This window comes from Volvox carteri, assembly GCF_000143455.1.
Source record: "Volvox carteri f. nagariensis unplaced genomic scaffold VOLCAscaffold_35, whole genome shotgun sequence".
NCBI classification, from domain to species: Eukaryota; Viridiplantae; Chlorophyta; class Chlorophyceae; order Chlamydomonadales; family Volvocaceae; genus Volvox; species Volvox carteri.
In genome coordinates this window covers 1,350,527-1,369,920 of record NW_003307578.1, presented here as the reverse complement: position 1 = coordinate 1,369,920, position 19,394 = coordinate 1,350,527, and the positions used below count along the sequence as shown (strand labels likewise).

Genomic DNA, 19,394 nt, shown 5'->3' with positions numbered 1-19,394 from the left:
CTCACAGATGTCAGGACACAGCGACATGGCAACGTAGATACATCGAGATATCAACAACTTCCACCCGCACCCGACCCGGGGCGATACACCCTTAGCTCACGAGGCTCGGTTGTGTTTCAACACACACGCACACGCACACACACGCGCCCTCTCTGTGTTACGCACACGCGCACGCGCAACACACGCACCCCTGGCAATAGCCCAGCTCCGGATCGTGTGCCGTGTACGCCGATAGCAGTGTGACCAAACGCTCCACCAGTCGCATCTGACCCGGGCTGAAGTGCGCCGCGTGGCCTAGGTGGAAGCGAGCCAGCGCACTCACGCAAGAGGGGGAGGAGCTGCCGCTTAAGGCAGCTATTGCGCTCGATGCCGTTTCCGTGTCAGCTGCTGCAGGCGCGACGCGGTCGTGCATCAAGGGACTCCTTGACGCGGCGCCGCCCTCCGAGGCGTGGCGAGGGCTGCTGGTGATGCTGGCGTTGCTAGAGGTGGCACTAGGTTTATCGGATGTGCAGTCCTGCCCTGCTGCGCCCTGTTGCATACCAGGAGAGGAGGGGCACGACACCGCAGGGCACTGCGGTGGCGACGACGACGACGACGTGGAGGAGGAGGCCATCGGGCGCACACGTAACGTGAAGGGAAAGGTGACCGCCCAGCGCGTGCCACTGGTCGGGCCGCCTTCAGGTGAAGCCGCAACGCTGACTCCCGGATCAACGCCGGGTCCTGTATCGCAGCCGTCGAAAACCCGCGCTGCTGGACTGGCTGGAGGTGGGATTGCAGGCGGCAGTTCGTCCATGAGCTTCGCATTCCCGCAATCGCCGTCGTCTACAGTACCGGTGCTGGTTTCCGCAGCTGCCGCCGCAAAGACCGAGACAGCCGCCGGTGGACTGCGACAGGAAGACATGACCTGCTCCCGTCCTTTGCCGAAGGACAGCGGCAGGATACGGAATAAAGAGGTGCAGGCAGAGTTCCTATTGCCCTCTACAGCAACAGGAACAGAATCCCCGGCAGCGGCTGTCTCGGTGCTTCCCTTCGGGTCCTCTGCAAACGGGTCCCCGACCACCTTGTGCTCCAAGCACTCCGTACACGCACCACGGCGTTCTCCAGCCTGCAACTGCTGCTCTTGAGGCGCAGGCACGCCGTCTCTGGCTTTCCCAGCCACAGCTGTTGCTGGCTCTGCGGATGCACTCTCTTGCTCTGGCAGGGCCGCCTCTGTTGCGCCTCCGCTGCCAGGTGCCTGGTGCGCTCGGCCTGCCGGAGAAAGCTCCGATAGTTCCTGTGCCTGAAGCAGTGGTGGCTCGCGCTCCTGCTGCCCCTGCTGCTGAACGAGCTGCTGCAGACGTACAGCACGGGAAGCATGGTACTCCTCCACTTTGCCCATGATCCAGCTCTTGAGGCGACCACTGCTACTGATGCCTGTGACAGCGGCGACAGCACTGGGGTCGGGGGTGCCGCTGCTGCCACCGCCGCCGCCGCCGCTTAGCCTCGGTGCTGACGCCGCTGGCGTCAGACAGGACGCCGCTGGGGGGGATGTGCCGCCGCCGCAGTTTCCAACGCCGCCGAGGCCTGAGAGTCCGAGGCCGCGCAAGCTTAATGTGATTCCGCTAACAAGTTTGCCACCAGCGCTGCTGTCACCGGAGATGCTGCTACCAGCAGCAGCCAGATGCGTCGCCCCCGGCAGTTGCGACTTCTTAAAATCTACCCGTACGGCATCCAGTGCGATGGATTGTTGGGCCTCCCAGTATGGCCGTAACTCCGGCGGCACATCAGCATGGCTAACATGTCCCAGAAACGACGCCTCAGCGAATGCTCCACCTCTGACGTCACCGCCACCGGACCCCAAGCCAGGACCGTCGTCTTCCTCCGCCGCCTCCACCTTAAACCAGCTAGGTTCATCCATGCCGGACACCTGCTGGATTTGGATGGAGGTAGGTACGGAAGGCAGACCGCAGCCGCGGCTTACGTTGCTGGCCGCGGCCAACCCGCCTGAAGCTCCATCGCCCAGCGACCGGCTGCTGTTACCCGGTAATTTAGCATAGAGCGGGCTTGCGCTTGCGCTGGGGGTGGAGCTCGGGGAAAGATGAGGCAGAGCTGAGCAGCTGCTTGAAACCCGGCCGCTACGGCGACTCGTGGTGGCCTCAAGGCAAGCCGTTTCCAGCTCCTGGCGCCGATGGTGGGTGGGGGGAAGGGAGCAATGTATGACGACCATGAACGCAGGCGATGGCAGGTGGTGTGTGATGGCATCCGTGGTTAACGGTACACGTGGATGCAGGAAGGCAGCAGCAGCAGCACGCATAGAACGTCGCTCGCACCTGACAACGGCGTAGCAACGCCTCGAAGGACGCACGGAGCTCGTTGTACAATGCAGAGCGCTGCTCATACGTCTGCTCTGCGTCATACACGCCTAGCAGCAGCGGCCATACCTCCGGACGCGCACCTGGCTCGAGGCCCTGAAGGCAAGGGACATGCGACAGGATCGTGGACTAGGTTACGGGCCATTCGAGGAAAGATGCTCACTGGGAAATGGCTCTGACATGTTACACAAGCTGGCACGCGGTCATCCTTACTATTGCATGTCATACGACAAAACCAATAATGCCCAAGATACCGCGTGCACTTCCATGTCCATCTCGCAACCAGCAAGCATTTCGGCCCTAGTCGTGTGGTCCCGAGGGACAGGCCGCACGGCCCCTACCAGGGCACTTGAAGAACCAACAAGCGCTATACGTTACACCACGCGCCCATGTTGGCCACTCTTGATGTCCATTGACATCGGAATGCATCTTATCCTCAACCACAACCCTGGCAAAACCCGGTTGACGTGTGAAGCCGCTGACAGACAGGCAAGTAACCGTTCCTTGGCGCCCCACCCTGAACTTGAGCAATGCAGGGACTGATTGTGATACAGTGTGCATACGCCTAGGGCAGTGCCGCTACCAATGCGACGGCACTGTATCACACCTTGTCAGCAATGTGCAGCAACAGGGCCTCAAAGTCCGGAACAGTACCATCATCAGCAGCGGCTGCTTTATAATTTGGTAGGGTAAGAGGCGACCTGCAGTTTCGAGGATAGCAGCGACGGTGAAGGATTATGTATCCCGAGGTTAACGGGCTGGACTCTAAAGGAATGCCATACCGTCAACCCACACCTGAGCTTAGCCGCTTTGTGTACAGCAAATGCGAATGCAGCTGCTGCTGCTACTGCTCCAAAGCCGACAGTGGCACCCGTGCCACCAGTGCTTGGTGCCCCCGCAACCCCCGGTCGCCCGGTTCTACTAGGAAATGCCAATGGCATTGCGTGAGCCAGTTATTTTTTTCCAAGCTAACTGTACTGCCCAAGGATGGAAATGCCCAAGAATTGTTATCGCTAGAAAGAATACACAGACAGGGGAATGGAGCAGCAGGCATCCATCTTAGGGTTATGTTTTCTGGTAAACGTATAGGAATCTGCATAAGAAGCTGTTAGATTGTAAGCCTTGCTGATTAACGCAACGCAAGAGCCTGTCGCAGCACGACAGCGACACCTTAGCTCAGTAACATAAGTTCAATAACGTTTACAACAGCTATTGCCAATGCGGATAAACGCATAAACCATGTCAGTCTGGAATTTCCGTTGTGCCAAGCTTCTTTCACCTTGCAGTACAATCGTAGGGCCTCTTTGCATAGCTTTCGCTGCTTCCTACTTGGCCAAGATACGCGTGCGCTTTCTCTCTCTTTGCCCCCTGCGGCCATAGTTGCAACAACAATGCCGAAGGTCTGTACTTTAGTCGCTTCTTACCCGCCCTTTTAGGCTGCGGCGCCGGCGGCATTTTTCCTTGTACCATTCTGACTTTCGCTGTTTAAAACGATTCTTGCAGACGGTGGTCATCGACGGGCGTGCCCATATGCTGGGCCGCCTGGCCTCTGTGGTGGCTAAGCAGATTCTGAGTGGGCAGCAAATTGTAAGCAGAGGGGTGCTCATACCTGTTTCATCCATAGTTTTTCCGTTTTGTATATGTACTTTGCCATCACTTAAAGACGACGTTCATTTTCAGTCTATCCGGACTGGTCGCAGCCGCCGGCGTAACCATACCGCAGCAACGCAGGCAGCTTTCTGCAGTTTCATGGTGTGCTCATTGATGTTATACTTCTCATGGTAGTCATGATTCTTCGGGCTGCAGGTCGTGGTCCGTGCCGAGGACATTACCATCTCGGGCGGCCTTGTGCGGCAGAAGATGAAGTATGACCGGTTCCTGCGCAAGCGGATGAACACCAATCCCACTCGTGGCCCATTCCACTTCCGTGCGCCGTCCCGCATCTTCTGGAGGACAGTGCGCGGGTGAGTTTTTCTATAGTTGGGTAGAGGCATGTCATTGTGCTTTCTGCTGGCCAGCAAGTCTCGTCAGGTATTAATATGCAAGATCCGTTACATCCATGATCAGCGCAAGCGCTGCCTGCGGATTCGGCTTGGATCCTGTGGGACCTCGGGGTGACGCGTGGGCGCAGCTGGATTGCCTGCCTTGCACAGCGGCGCACGCCCTACGAGCTCATGGCAGATTTAGCTCAGGGGTGGCTTATAGGCTGCTAATCAGGGTCGAGCTGCGACGGCCTTTCCTGCACATTGGAGCTGTCATCAACAAATCAGACATGATTGGCATATATCATGGATCTTCTCGCCGTGTATACTTGTGGCCGTGCGTGTCTGCTTATTTGGGTTCTACATCAACGGGGGAGCTGCACGTGCGCCGCCTGACTCGTCTTTCAGCCAGGCGCAGCAATAAGCAGCTTTTCCCATTCAGTCCTCAAGACGCAGTCTTCCGGCCCAGAGCAGTCCTCCAATGACACAGCTGTCGGCACCGGGGGGAATGATTGGCTGGCCAGTTAAAGCTAACTCCTTAATGCACCAGCATATGTTATCGCTTAGAATGTGTGTGCGTGTTACACCTCGAGATGCGCTACCCTGCGAGCCAGGGGCCCAAGTTCAACCGAAGCTTAGGATGTCTTGGGAAATGTCCCAGGTGAAGTTCCGCTTTAACTGCGCATCTTGGATGGTAGTCTCAATAAATGTCCGAGCTGTCTCATAACACGGGTCAATTATGGCATCGGCATGGGAGCTTGAAGGGAGCAGTCTTAATGGTTCATGGCTTCCCCATGGCGCGGGATTGCATGTGCCTTTCCTAGTGTCTCGGCTCGGGTGCAGTGCGGGTCAGCAACCCAGCTGCTTCTACAGGTTGCACATTACCGACTCCAAGCGACTTAACTTACGGGTGTTCAGGAAATGGGTAAGGGTGTCTAGAAGCGGCGTTTTAATCAAATGGCTCAGGTCAGGATATTGTGGTTAGTGCTGTGTATTGGTAAAGCTTTGTACAATAGCTTCCGTTTGCCACTTGGGAATTGAATTTTGTTCTGCTGGCATATCCATTGATTTGGCACCCACGACAGCATGATTCCACACAAGACGGCGCGCGGTGCTGCCGCCCTGGAGCGCCTCAAGGCGTTTGAGGGCGTCCCGCACCCGTACGACAAGGTAAAGCGCATGGTGGTGCCAGACGCGCTTAAGGTGTTGCGGCTGCAACACGGCCACCGGTGCTGCAAGCTCGGCGATCTGTCAGCTGCGGTGAGTGACTGGAACTGTCATGGTGTAACTGTGCGGCGGGCTTTCCCACGAGGTTGTGTGTTGCTGATGGGGAGAGAGGAACATCTGCATGACGCTGTGTGCCAGCTGTGTACCCGGGTTAGGCTGTATTGCGGTCCAAGGGATTGGGTATTTGGGGCGCCATAGACGAAGAAGGCATGGATAAGGGGCCTGCGTAGCTAGCTAGGCGGCGTTTGAGTTTATCTGGTTCAGCTCCATGGGATTTCGTATTACAGTTTAGCAACTGCACCTTGTCATGCGCCCTACAATACGGGCATTTGAACTGATTGGTGCCCGAACTGCTTTTGGTTGCAATGATTTTGTGTTGAATTCTGAAACTTTTGGTAACCTGCTATGTGGCCTTGGTTTTATGCTTCTTCCCATGGTAGGTTGGCTGGAAGCACCAGGCTGCGGTGGCCGAGCTGGAGGAGAAGCGCAAGGCCAAGGCCAAGGCTTTCTACGTGGCCAAAAAGAAGCTGATTGCGCTGCGGGTGAAGGCCGCTGCTCAGGTTAAGGCGTAAAAACCGCGGCGGGAGTCAGCGAGGAGAGAGCCTTACAATGTCTGTAAACCCCACATCGTGTGCACTTTTGCCCCTCTTGGTCCCAAAACGCAGCCAATCATTACAGCATTATATGCCATTACAGCCTTTCCAGCTTTTGACTTCGCGTCCACGGAGGAAATCCAGAGTTAAAGGCAAATAAGCACGAGTAAAACAAGATTTTTTAGATGATGCAACATCTGTAATGTAATGTTACTGAGTGGGAGGCTTTATCACATTGTCAGTTCTACGATTTATCACCTTAGGGTACGATTTATCACCTTATAGCATCATCCACCACTACCACACTGTCTTAGCCATACGAACTGTAAGTCCAAGGCGGCGGATCCAGCCTTCAGGGACCCCTCCTCATCCATTCATCTGAAGCGGAGCCGACATCAAGGCATAATGCGCAGCATGTGTATTATTTAACAACAGTGCCCCAGAGCATAGAGAGGGGCTCAGGATTTACTGCTGGTTCTCTTTCGCCTGTCAGCACTGATACGAATCACGCATCACAAAGGTAAGGGTGGGCTTCTACCGATTTCCCCTTTTACAGAGACAAGCTACAGTCTATGTACTGCGTATAAACATGTAAGGTACAAACATCTATGCCAATGCCGTAAAATGCCAGTCCACCACACCCCCACCTACATGTCAATAGCCTAAGAAAGATATATCTAAATTATTGCTACCTGCCTAAATGCGCCCTGGGTCGCCTCGCTCTACAGGACCTAACGGGTCACTCAATAGCCTTAACTCTTAAAAGATGCCTAATTATGACCATCCAACCCTTTTTGCCTACCTCGTTCCTTGGCCCCGCTTCCCTCCCCCAACCTCCAACCGTGCTCTGTAACCAACGAAACCTTACCGACCACCAGCATAACAAGCCTCTCACTCCGGCCCCCAACTCCCCCCTTCCCCGACCAAACCCAAACCATGACCCTTCCCCCCAACCTCTACCAAAACAAGGCATCATTACTATCAGTGCTGCCTCTCAGGCTAAGCACTGCATATGCGCCATACATGCCGTACTCCAACACAGCTCATCCTTCGCAGCAGTGCAATGTTAATCGGCACCATCCCTCTTTCCTCTCTCGGTTCGCGCGACTATGGTGCGTGCGCTTCAGCTCCCCTCGGGTTTTGGGTCGCTAACCACCCGCCCAAGACCATCGCCAGCCAGCCCTCCATCCCAACTCGGTTAATCCCCGTCCTTGACCGTGGCCGCCCAGTAACCCGCAAGCAGGCTGCCCACAGTCGCATGCGTGCAGGCCGACAGCACGCAGGGCGCCACCACCACCGGGTCCGCCGCAAAGTGCACCTTTGCAAGCACCGCCGCCAAGGCAGAGCTCTGCATGCCCACCTCGATCGAGTTGGTGCGCGCGATGCGGTCCGACAGACCCAGTGCCTTGGACAACGCGTAGCCCAGCATGAAGCCCGTCGAGTGGAGCACGAAGACGGACGCAATGATGGCAGCACCGGAGGAAGCTACCACGGCTACGTTCGAAGCTATCATGGAGCCTATGGTGCCGATTGAAGGAGAAGGGCGGGGGGGAATCAGGGGCACACAGCGGTTGAATTAGGTAAATAGATCCGCATATTTAGGACATAATGCAACTGCGTGCAGGCCAAAGGAAGGGAGAAAGGAGACGGAGAGGACATAAAAAGTATAAAATTCAGGGAGCCACATGCATACAAACATCGACGACCAGGGCGGTGAGAGGGACAGTAGGGTCCAAGGCAAAGGGACGGCAAATCGTGGGTTGCGGAGTGCGAGATGGCGTGAGGAAAAAGATGCGGCTCGTGGTTAAAGACAGCAGGCAAAAGCGGATGCGTGAATCGGCAGCTTTAGTTATTCCGCAGTAGCAAAGGACGTGGAGAAGTAACATGGAGGACGAAGGGGTCTCCATAGCGGTGGATGAATGAATCTTCACATATCCTTCCATCCTCCATCCGCACACCCAGCTTACCCTCCGCTGCCGCATCCTCCTGCATGCCATGCCGTTGCGGAAAGCGCCACACCGTGCCGCACTGCGATGACGTATCACACTAGACAGCCCACTCACCTACGATGAGGAAGACCACCACAGTCGCCAGGAAGGGCGTGTACAACTTGACTCGGGCCACCGCGGCAGGGAAGAACTGGTTCATGGCTGTACCTGCCAGCACGGGGGCCAGCACCAGCTGCAGCACCGATAGGAACATGGCGCGGGGGTCCACAGGCACGAGCGTGCTGCGACCAAGGGGCCCAAGGGTAAGGAAAAGAGCCGAGAGAGACGGTGGTTAAGGAAAGTGACTAATCGGTGTTCCGAAGGCTTTTTCTAGGGACTACGCCAACCTGTGACTGCTTTCCAAACCACGCAGAAGGCAGCGGCGCAAACAGACGGGCATTAACTGTAGGGACCTCCGGCCCATTTGAGCCGTTCGCAACGCAAACCCTGTCCAGAAAGGTCAGGGGATGCTGCAGGCGCACGGAGGAAATGTGCTTTCTGAAACTCCCACGTTCGATGGGTACCGGGACGGGACGCATACAATCAGGACAGAGCAGGTATTCCCAGCTCCGCCGTCTCTCCGGAGTCTGCTTCCACTGCTTCATCATCAAATATTCGTGCCGCACCCTGAAACGTGTGTACGAACACAGTTACGCACCCAACCAGCAGCGATGTGAGGAGCGGTGTTGTGAAAATGGCCATGAGAGTAGAGGCAGTGGTCATCATGATGGAGAGCGGCATGTCACCCTTGGCGATGTAGGCCTGCAGGCAAACAGGCAGGTGTCGCAAAACCAAACAGGCGTCAGCCAATCATGACAAGTCCGATAGCCAGGGCGCCAGTCGCCCACCCCAGATTGTGCAACTTGTGACATCTTTCTGGTGTATAAAGAGGGCTGCGGAGCAAAGCCAAGTCGTGCGTCTCGTCCAGCTGCCCTTCGTCATCTTAATCACTAAGCCTATCCCATCTCCAACGCTCATACGTGCGCATATGTCATGGTTCTTTAGACGTCAGACGCGGAGTATACTTGGCCATAGAGTCAACGAATTTAGCGCCGCTGGGTCATTCCGGATCATGACTGACCATCAATAATGTTCTTCAGGTTTCGGGTTCCTTGTGTGCGAAACAAGCGCCCGTTCTTCCCGTCCTTCCCTCACAACGGCCACCCAGCTTCTTTAAGACCCGCCGTTTTTAAGCTCAGCGCCGTACCACAATGTTGGATGCCGTTCCACCCGGCATGCAGGACACCAGCGCCACGCCAACTGCCAATCCTGGAGCGATACCCGGCTGTGCCGCTAGGTAGCGTGAGATAAAGTACCCGAAGATGGGAAGAATTGTGTACTGCAAATACAGGGTGTACGGCGCATGGTGCATGCGGAGAGAGCTCAATAACAGGTAGGGCCCATGTCCAGGTTGCCTTACTGAAGTGGAAGCATGGCAGGGCAAGCAATGCGGCTTGAAGGGAGGCCATGGTGTCTTGCTCAATATGCATTTGCTGATATTGGTGTTGAGCGGGCCGCCATAGGCACACATGGTCCACAGCCTTGCGCTGATAGCAGTCGGCACGCCTCGACGGTTAGGGCAGAGCAACAGGGCACCTGGGCCTCTGGGCACACGGCACATGGCCCAGAGCAGCGTTGCCACTCTGCAGCCCTAGTGTGATCCGATATAAACTTGGGAACCATCCCCGGGACGAGATGGCAGCAGTGGCGGGCCAACGCTTCAAGTTTTAGAAGCGATGAGGAGCTGTGACGGGACAGGAAGGCAGTACTGGACATGTGGACAAGGACACGAGAACCAGCGTGGACCGGCTCCAGAGAGGTACTGGCTAGCAGAGCTCATGGACCCATACATCTGAAGGATCACATCCCCACCGCCCGCACCTGAAGGACCATTCCCAGCAGCAGCAACTGCGGCTGCTTTGTGAAGACGGAGATAATCTCGCTGAAGGTCAATGTCAGGCCCATGCCCGCCTAAGAGGAGTCGGGAGTTGCAATAAGGGGGACGGCTTAAGGACTCAAACCGCGGGCCATCGCAAAACGACAATTCCCTCACATCAGTCCGCGTTTGGGTTCCGCCTTGGTCGAGCATGCTCCAAAACTGAAGTAAAAAGTCCCTTCCTATCGGGTGTAGCGAAGTGCTGCGTTTCAGAGCTTAAGATTGGAAGAGGAAGACCCAGCAGGCATGCGTGAAGAAGCCCGTGCGAGTGTAAGGGGATATCTATATTCGGACGTGGGAAGGGTAAAGGTTATGGGCAGAGGTGTCATGTCCCAGGTGCTCCTCCGAGAAGGCTAGGGACGGAGGGCCAACCGATGTGCGTCGTACAGATCGTACCATGACGAACATTAGCCCGTACGTGATACATGTGTTGTCAAACCATAGGTACAGCTGCGGTGCATGGAAGGCCGACACTGCCGCCAGGATTACCCACAAGGGGAAGAGCCGTGTGAAGAAGGCGCAAAAGGCGGCGAGTTGCCGCTCCAGAGGAGAAAGCGCGACCATGGGCTGCCTGCCTCCTTCAGGCGAGGGTGACGCGCTGGCACTGGATGCAGCGGCACAGGTCACGCGACGGCTAGGAATGTCGCCAGGACACCGGCAGGCATCGCACTGGCTGGGGACCGGGGCTACTGCCTCCGCCGGCAGTCGGAACGCTGGGGGCCCCGGGCGCTTGCCCAGAGGGGCTAAGCAGCGCGGTGGATGGTAGGCGACCCTTGAGTTCATCGTCCAGTGAACATGAGCAACACTGATTTGGAGGGCCACGGTGAAAGGGGGGAATGAAACATCCGAATGCCTTCACGGTTGGCGGACGTTGCCGTTAGGAGTGTTCCATTGATTTATCTAACATGCAACCATTGTATGGTTCTAAGTATATGATGCTTACCTTGGACTTTGCTTGACCGGCAATCTGGTGAACCCCATTATGACGGAAAACGTCCGCGACTTGCAGCTACCTGAATCAATTTGCGCTAAGCAGCGATAGCAGCAAGCATTACCACACGCTTGCTGTAGCTATGGAATGTTGTTATCGTAGCTGGTTTTTCGTTCATCATAGGTTGTTTCGGAGCAGCTGCAGGAACCAGGCATTAGGGCGCCATGGGATACCTAGATGTGCTATTTTCAGGTAAACAAAGCAACTTGTGGTAACGTCTGCTTCACGCTGTTTGGCTGTCGCGGGTCTGCGTAACTGTTGTATGTTCAAGCAGCCGAACTTGGCAAAGTGTGTATTCTCTTTTAGGAGTAGTTGACGGTTATGCCCAGCATTTTTACTCATGAACCCCCGTGCTCACATCAGGGACGCTGTCCGAGGACTGGCCTCTAATGCCATTGCAACAGAGCGTCTTGATACCCAGCATCAGGGCTTCGGGAAAAACCGAGCGAATTTTACGTGAAATATAAAAACAGATAACGGACGAGTAATATATGATGGATATTCGCAAGATTGCTTGCATCGGGGCCGGTTACGTCGGTGGGCCCTCGATGAGTTGCCTGGCCTACAAGTGCCCCGACATCACGGTGACGGTTATTGACATAAGCCCAGAGCGGGTTGCTGCATGGAACAGTGACAATCTTCCGCTGTACGAACCGGGCCTGCTGGAGATAGTCAAGGCCGCGCGGGGGAGGAACCTTTTCTTCTCCACTGACGCTAAAAAACACCTCGCGGAGGCTGATCTCATCTTCGTATGGTGAGACCCCTGACCCCATGTCTTTCGACGTGATGTTGCCTATCCGTGCGCCACCTCACAACAAGACTGTCCACGTCCAAGGGAAGCACTCGCAGGGCCAGCCTGCTGACACCCAACCTTCCCTCCCCAACCCCGGAGCAGCGCATAACATTTGAACCCATTACCACAACAAGCCGCACAGCATTAGCAGGAATGCACGCATCTTGTCTGGTCACCTTTCGTACTCGTCCGTCTCAGTGCGGACCGCCCAATCTTCAAATGTCACGTCTCGTTTTCCTTTCCCCTCCCGTTCCTCCCGTGACTGTGTTTTCCCAATCCTTTTCCCCCTACGTTGTCAGCGTGAACACGCCTACAAAGCTCCAGGGAGTTGGTGCCGGCAAGGCTGCCACGTTTGGGTTCTGGGAGGCTGCGGCGCGCCTTATCGCCGCTTCGTGCCACGGCTGTGGGCCCAAAATTGTGGCGGAGAAATCTCCTGTTCCCGTCAAGACCGCGCAAGCAATGTCGAGGGTCAGTTGGCCTCCACCGTCTCTGCGTGACTGGTGCTAATTTTTTCGCTGTTGTGTCGCGGTGGGCTGTTAGGTGCTACGACTGTACGGACGCTGCACTGACACTGCAAACCCACCTTATGGCCAAGTTGCCATACCGTCGGTTTGGGGCTCTGTAGGCGTGATTGCACAACGGCGCCAGCACATGCGGCTCATCGACATGGAGTAGGCGCAGCACATTTACATTAGGTTGGCTGACGTGGACTGGGGGGCGTGTGTTCAGTGGCTGTATGACAAGTGCGTTCGATGTATCCGCCGATGTGGAGGACCGGGATCTTGAAGCTCTCCGCGGTGTGGGTCAAGAGCCATCATAACCTCGTAGAGCGCTGGTGACTAGTGGCTGGCACTCAAACGGGGGTTCCCCGCTTTAGGGGCAGTTGCTTTGGCCGGTTTCGGGTACCAGCTGGGGACTTGAGGGGCTACTTGTGGGATGTGCACTTGCGTGAGTAACACTTTGAAGGGGGGAAGGGGTCTGAGGGCGTACGGGAAGAGGGGGCCGGGTTTGGCCAGGGGGAGGATTTGGTGGTCCGTTGGTCAAATCAACAAGCTGCATCGCCTCTAGAAGCATACTTCAAGCCAGGACAGCAAGCCCCCTATACGGTTCCGGCCTCGTGCGCTGCCATCACAGGCCTTCCCCACCACCTGTAGGCGTGTTCCCATACCGGCAAGTCTAGGGAACAGCTTTCACTAGGCGAGTGCTAGCTACCTGCTCTCTTGGGCGCATGGGAGTCGGTGCAGTTGGTTGCGCATGCAATGTTGCATCCCCGACACAACCCTCTGGCGGCGGTTTGGAGCTGATTGGCGGTCACATACAGCCCGGCTGATGCCCCACCCGTGCGCTCCCAATTGCTCCAGACCCCGTCCAAAACGGTGCAAGTCCTCCGCCTGGCTGCTGTTTAACCTTGACCTCGGAAGGTTCTCCTTTGCGTCTCCTTTGAGCTTTCGCACGCGTGTTCTACGTTGTCTTGTGTAGACCAAGTGCATGCGGCGCTTGCCGCAGCCCTCCTGACACTTCGGCTAATGCTTCCGCGGCTCACCGCGTCCCATCGCGCTGCACACGGCACCGCCCAACCCAACTCAGGTCCTGTCTGGCTGCCAGGACGGCGAGAAGACGCAGTTTGAGGTCATCTCCAATCCGGAGTTCATGAGTGCGGGTACCGCCATTCAGGATTGCTTGCAGCCGGACCGAGTAAGCGACAGGGAAGGGGATGATAATGCAGGGCAGTGGGGGCGGCGAGGGGGGCGAGATGGGCGAGATTTTGATTTGGGATGGGGGAGGGGAACGTGAAGAGATATGTTGGGGTAAAGGGTGTCACGATAGCGGTTACGGGGGCGAAAAGGAACAACCGTCTTTTTATATTTTAGATTGGTCGGGAGCAGGATTGGCTCATTGATGGTCCTGGTCGGGGCTCTGGAGGAAGGACCCCAGCGACAGCGCTATGTGCAGGCCTGCAAGACCACCAGCCGTGGTGGCAGTGTTGGCAGCTGGGCACTCACCTCCTTGCTGACTTACCATCTTGAAGGCATTGCATGCCGGCCTATCCTCCTGCCCATACACCTACGCGCTCCGTGAGCCCCTATGTGGCCTTGTCCGGACTTCGCCCAGGTCCTTATTGGTGGTCGGGACACGCCCTTGGGTCAGGCCGCAGTGGAGAGCCTGGCTCGGGTGTACCGGAGGTGGGTCCCTCCTGAGCGCGTGCTGAGTATGGGCCTGTGGAGCTCAGAGCTGGCCAAGCTGGCGGCCAATGCCTTCCTGGCACAGCGCATCTCCTCCATAAATGCAATCTCGGCGCTGTGCGAGGAGACGGGCGCGGACGTGCAGCAGGTGTGAGGAGCATTTTAGCATGAGGGAGGAGAAAGACAAGCAAAGCAGGGGCGAAGGCGGAAAAGCAGTCCCGGGAGCATAGGACCGTACATTTTTCTTATGTGAATATACTTGTGCATGTTGTAAAGATTACGCGTGAAGGAGCTGAGGTGAGGTCAGATGGGGGGGAATGGCACACAGGACCGGTGGCACAGGCGGCTGGTATGAGTGTGTGTGATTACATACGCATGCGTGCCCGCGTGATTCGTGATGATGGGATGCGTATGAGAAAAGCTACCAAAGCCCCGCTTCCCCCCCTACCCTAAGCTCCTTTCTTCTTTTCCCCAGACAAGTTACAGTCCGGGCCATCTTGTCTTAACCCTGCACTCGTCTCTTCCCAACCTAGGAAGACCTCTACCCCCCACTCTTTCCTTGGCAGCAGCTTCAACCGCTGGTGGTTCGTCTTTTCCCCCACTCGAACTCCCGACTCCGGCCCGTCCTCACATGGCGCCTCACACAACCTCTCACCCCCCCCCAGGTGTCCCACGCCATCGGCACGGACAGCCGCATCGGTCCCCGCTTCCTGATGGCGGGTTGCGGCTTCGGCGGCCCCGCCCTTCAAAAGCACGTACTCAACCTGGTGTACATTTGCGAGAGCTTGGGGCTTAGCCAGGTGGCGCAGTACTGGCAGCAGGTAGGTTGGGGGGGACAGGGAACCGTGCGAGGACGGGTGACTCTTGACACTCGGCCGCGAATGGCCATTGGAGTGAGTTGTTGCCCAATTAACTTGGTTTGTCTAGGAAAAGTAAATGGAAAGAGTAGGAGGATGCGTGTGTGCCAGAGCGAAGGAGCGGGAGGGGGACCAGCAGACGAGGAGGATTTCCGTCAGCTGGCGTGCTTGTTTGTGCTTATGCGCACTGAGCCGCTGATCGCTTGTGGTGGGAGGTGCATTTGTATGTTATAACTCCGCAAATAGGACAGCGGGGTACCTGTGCTGTGTGTGTATGTGTTTTGCCAACCCGGACGGACGCTAATTCCAGAAAACACGTGCGAAATGCGAATTAATCGACGGGACTGACTGGACACAAAAGCCGCCTGGAGTCGTTGCATGTGCATCTCGCAACTTGTTGGTTGTGCGTTAGAGCAGGATGGGCAGGATGGGAGGGGCTTAGTACTTACGAGCCTTGTGCCCATGTGCGAGATATGTGTAGGAGGTGTACGGGTAGCTGGGGCTGTTGGTGTTTTGCCGTATGGGGCGCCGTTGGTGGTGCACCGAGCATTAGCACAACATTCCGTCTTGCTCCGCCGCTGGCCATTGTCCAGGTGGTTGATATGAACGATTGGACCAAGGCACGTTTTGTTCAGCGTATAATTACGTCTATGTTCAACACTATTCGCGGTAAGAGGATCGCCGTACTGGGCTTCTCGTACAAGGCCGATACCACGGACACGCGAGACACCGCCGCCATCGATGTGTGCCGCGGTCTCCTGCTGGATGGCGCTGCGTTGGCGGTGTACGATCCCAAGGTAAGTAACGGATGTGTACAGACGTTTCCTCTTGCGGGTGCGCTGCTTTCCTGCTCTGGTTCTCTTTGGGCTGCGTATCTTTGTGTTGTCCTGGTATGACGTGATGAACGTTTCGTTGGCTCCTACGACTGAGCGGAAAGACTGGGAATAGAGTGGAAAGAAACCGGGTAGGAAGGGATGGGGATGCGGCTATGTACTTTTATGTGCTTTTCTATAGCGCGTCGTGCCTATGCCCAAAGTATGCCGCATACGCGATGCCCCCATCCGAATGCAGGTCAGCCCTGAGCAGATTCATCTGGACATGTGCCTACCTAGGGGCTCCCTAGAGCAGCCCCGCCGCCAGCACACCACTGTATCACTGGCAACTGTGGATGTCGCCCGGAGTGCGTACGATGCCTGTCGAGGTGCACACGGGCTTTGCTTCCTCACGGACTGGCCGGAGTTCAGGTGGGCAGGGGGCGCGTGTTCGCAGTGAGGGGTGGAGGCGCGTTGGGTTGACGTGGCTTAAAGTGCGGGGCCCAGGCACTGCCGAGGCAGCAAGGCCGCACACGGGACAACGTGGAGAGCGTGTCCAACCTGCGACTTCAGTGCCGAGGTGGATGGGTGCCTTCATCTCTGTCAGGCCCCATTCCTCAATGCTCTCCGATCCCTTTTAACGTGATATGTTTCTTGCATGTTTTGGGGTTATGATTGTACCCTTCAACCATTGTCCATTGGCAGGTCCTTGGATTTCCGTGCCATCTATGCGGCCATGATGAAACCCGCCTTCGTATTCGATGGGCGCAACCTGCTGGACCACGGGGCGCTACGGGAAATAGGATTCGTAGTGTACGGAGTTGGCAAGCCGCTGGACCCTTTCCTCGTGCAGCGCCAGGGTTGCGATTTCGGAGACGTGGACGGCGAGGACCCACGGGCCATGTGTAGCGTGCTGGCTGGCATGCGCAGCGTGTCGTTGGGCCCGGCGTCGGCGCATCACAACGACGGCGAGCCGGCGAGTCAGCATTGAGGATCGGAGCGATTGGGGTCACGGGTTGGCAGCTGTAAGGGTATGAGCGAGCGAAGGGCGGAGGGGTATTGTTTTATATTTTTAGACGGGTAGTAGGACGTGAAGTGAGCTTTACGGACTGACGCAGTCGGCGTCCAGAGCACAGTTTTCGAGGGCTTATTGACAGGGGCGGGAAATTAAGGATCTTGTCTGTGGTAATAGATGGATCGTTGGGTGCGAATTTCCGTGATCTCTGCGGTGAAGCGAGCGGGAGTTTGATCAGAAATGTCTTACGTTTTATTCGGTATTCAAATTTCAGTAACCGCAATATGACTGATACGATTTGGTATATTCGGCCTTTGTATTGGTAGATTGTGTTTGATCACGCACCTGTGCCGGGGTTTGTTTGCATGGTGCGCTAAGATTAATTAAGATGTCCTAACCCTCATGGGCTCTACGAATATTTTCCTTCGTTATGTAAGGTTTCGTTTACCGTGCGTAAGCGAGTGTAAGAGCCGCCTTAACTTGCATCAGTGTGGTGCAGATATCCTGTAGTGTATCAAAGATATCCTTGTCCCAACTGACGAAATACGGGTCTTAATAGTGATTATCTACTGACACTACTCCCATGCAACAGCCGTGCAAGGGACCATCCGGGCAATTGTCTGCTTCGACAATAACCTGATATTCCAATACAGTACTGACCGATTTATCGCATTATTTGAAAGTCATGATCATGCCGCCCGTATCCTCTTAGTCAGACGTCGTTCAGATTACAATAACAATTCACTCATTCGCGCCCGGCGGGCATAATTACAGCGCTGCATAGACATTTTTAAACGCTCCCTCTTGAATGCACTTGCACACTCCTCTACACTCCTCCGTAGGACATACGGTTCAACCTAAAACAAAAGCCCTCGCCGCCGCAGCTCCACCTCAAGAGCTCCTGAGCCTTTAAACAGTATGCCATCTAAACCAGCAGCACACGCCGCCTCCACGTTAACCTGTATGGTCAGGTAGAGAGTAATTTAGACGTCGAGGACTTGCAACAGAAAGATGACAATCAGCGATAAGAAACACCAAGCGAGTCGAACAATTCCAACACACTGTATGCCACGGCTGAACACGCCTGCATGCTCCGGAAGGGTTGCTTGCACAATCGGGGCCACATGCAAAAGCAAATCGCCGTCAGCAGATCTAAACCAAATCCAATGGAGGCTAGCTTGTTGGTATATCACACACCTTGCGGTCATCAACGAATATGATGTCATCAGGCGGTCGTTGCAGCGTCTTTATGCATATCTCGAACGCCTCCACCGCCGGCTTGCGAAAGCCCTGCCATGCACAAGCGTAAGCATATGCTATAGTTCAAGACAGATGCCGAGCCGATAGGTATAAATCCGGGATGCCTGCACCAATTTTTAGTGACGACAGGCGTTGTGATCGCCCCGTTCGGCGAACCCCGTTCATCTAGTGCGCCAAGTACCCTGAGTATTGCCACTACCAGTCGATATCAAATGGTAATGCACGAGGAAGGGTTCAGAAGCCAAGCGTTCAGAATTCGTGTTTGTTTTCATTTACGGGCCCAATCTTTTATTGGGCCCTCAATATGGCAGAAAATCATCATTCCCCTTCCTCATGCAGCAGAAGCAATCATACATCCATACAATAGGAGCTCGCGACAGTGCCCAGGACAACCCCCACACCAGTCTCACCTTCATCGGCCCCTCGCACGACACAAAAGTCCATTGCAAGTATGCGGAGGGCTGCAGCTTGTCCTCGATGAGGCGAAACCAAATGGGGTAGTTTGACATGGCATGTAAATCAAAACTGGCGGCCTTAAGCCGGCTTAAAAGGGACTCCATGCCATCCAAGTAGCGGTACTTGGACACCTGCAGGAGGACAAATCCTGTTGCGTCTGAGCCATAAACATACAAAGGACTCGAAACCCAAACGGATCGCCATCTCGTACATCATAAGGGTAGCGCTCCGTAGTACACCAGAAGTGAAGCGCGCAGAGATCAATGATGCAATATAACTAATGGGTAGGATGCAAAAGGAAAGCAGATGTAGAGTTGGGCTACGCGGTCTTCTGCTTCTTTGCCGGCGGCATGCCTTGGAAAACGGTGCCCCGTAGGAAACCCAACCACGGCAACACGGGCACACCGCCGTCGCACCGCAGAATGAGTCCTGCTGGTCTCTGACGTGCTTCTACAAGCCCTCTAGGCAGGGAAACAGCAGACGAGCCAAGAAACCGGTCCGGTTTTGCATGTCTGCAATGCTCCCTGGCAGAACACTTGTACACGATGTTTTCAAATTCGCGGGATCGTGTGTGCTAAGTTGCACGCACCATCATCGCCTTAAGGGCAGCTCCGTCCACCTTCCTCCCATCGGAGAAGAACTGTTGTAGAAGTTCATCTTCAGAGATGGAGCCGCACTCAAACTGAACCCACGCCGTTGGATGCTTAGACGCAAGCAACTCCTTAAAGGGCCTGCGGTAAGGGTTAAATATTCAACAGCCTGACCTGGAAATATGCTCGTCTCAGTCAGGCACCCTCACATTCCAAAGAAGGCGGGCATGTCGTGGAAGAATGGATCATAAACCACAGTATCCTGTCCAAGGACAGAACGACGGCAACAGGTCGGCCGCAGACCGATGTCCAGGTCCATTCTCAATACTGACCACATCCTCCTTACCATAATATCAAACA

The 19,394-nt window shown here is 55.6% G+C and overlaps 3 protein-coding genes across 3 annotated transcripts; 2 read left to right on the top strand and 1 right to left on the bottom strand.

The window, feature by feature from the left end:
- Nucleotides 1-3,718: 3,718 nt before the first annotated feature.
- Nucleotides 3,719-6,196, top strand: rpl13A (component of cytosolic 80S ribosome and 60S large subunit). Its single transcript, XM_002953341.1, has 5 exons — nt 3,719-3,751; nt 3,855-3,938; nt 4,158-4,315; nt 5,419-5,593; nt 6,001-6,196. Exons 1-5 carry the CDS (start codon nt 3,743-3,745, stop codon nt 6,130-6,132), a joined length of 558 nt encoding a protein of 185 aa, XP_002953387.1. The 5' UTR covers nt 3,719-3,742; the 3' UTR covers nt 6,133-6,196.
- Nucleotides 6,197-7,351: 1,155 nt separating this feature from the next.
- Nucleotides 7,352-10,641, bottom strand: VOLCADRAFT_63538 (uncharacterized protein; the record flags this gene model as incomplete). The annotated part of the gene is made up of 6 exons (XM_002953262.1): nt 7,352-7,671; nt 8,217-8,383; nt 8,800-8,903; nt 9,349-9,480; nt 10,023-10,112; nt 10,474-10,641. The coding sequence occupies 6 exons, from the start codon at nt 10,639-10,641 to the stop codon at nt 7,352-7,354; spliced, it is 981 nt and encodes a 326-aa protein (XP_002953308.1).
- A 918-nt stretch (nt 10,642-11,559) lies between these two features.
- Nucleotides 11,560-19,285, top strand: VOLCADRAFT_94131 (uncharacterized protein; the record flags this gene model as incomplete). Its single annotated transcript, XM_002953340.1, has 9 exons — nt 11,560-11,822; nt 12,161-12,329; nt 13,449-13,556; nt 13,974-14,192; nt 14,710-14,865; nt 15,495-15,698; nt 15,973-16,145; nt 16,419-16,533; nt 19,256-19,285. 9 exons carry the CDS (start codon nt 11,560-11,562, stop codon nt 19,283-19,285), a joined length of 1,437 nt encoding a protein of 478 aa, XP_002953386.1.
- Between the last annotated feature and the right edge of the window lie 109 nt (nt 19,286-19,394).

Coding starts and splice junctions, on each gene's coding strand:
- rpl13A (XM_002953341.1), top strand. Junction 3,939..4,157: donor TTCTGAGTGGGCAGCAAATT/GTAAGCAGAGGG, acceptor TTCGGGCTGCAG/GTCGTGGTCCGTGCCGAGGA. Junction 5,594..6,000: donor TCGGCGATCTGTCAGCTGCG/GTGAGTGACTGG, acceptor TTCCCATGGTAG/GTTGGCTGGAAGCACCAGGC.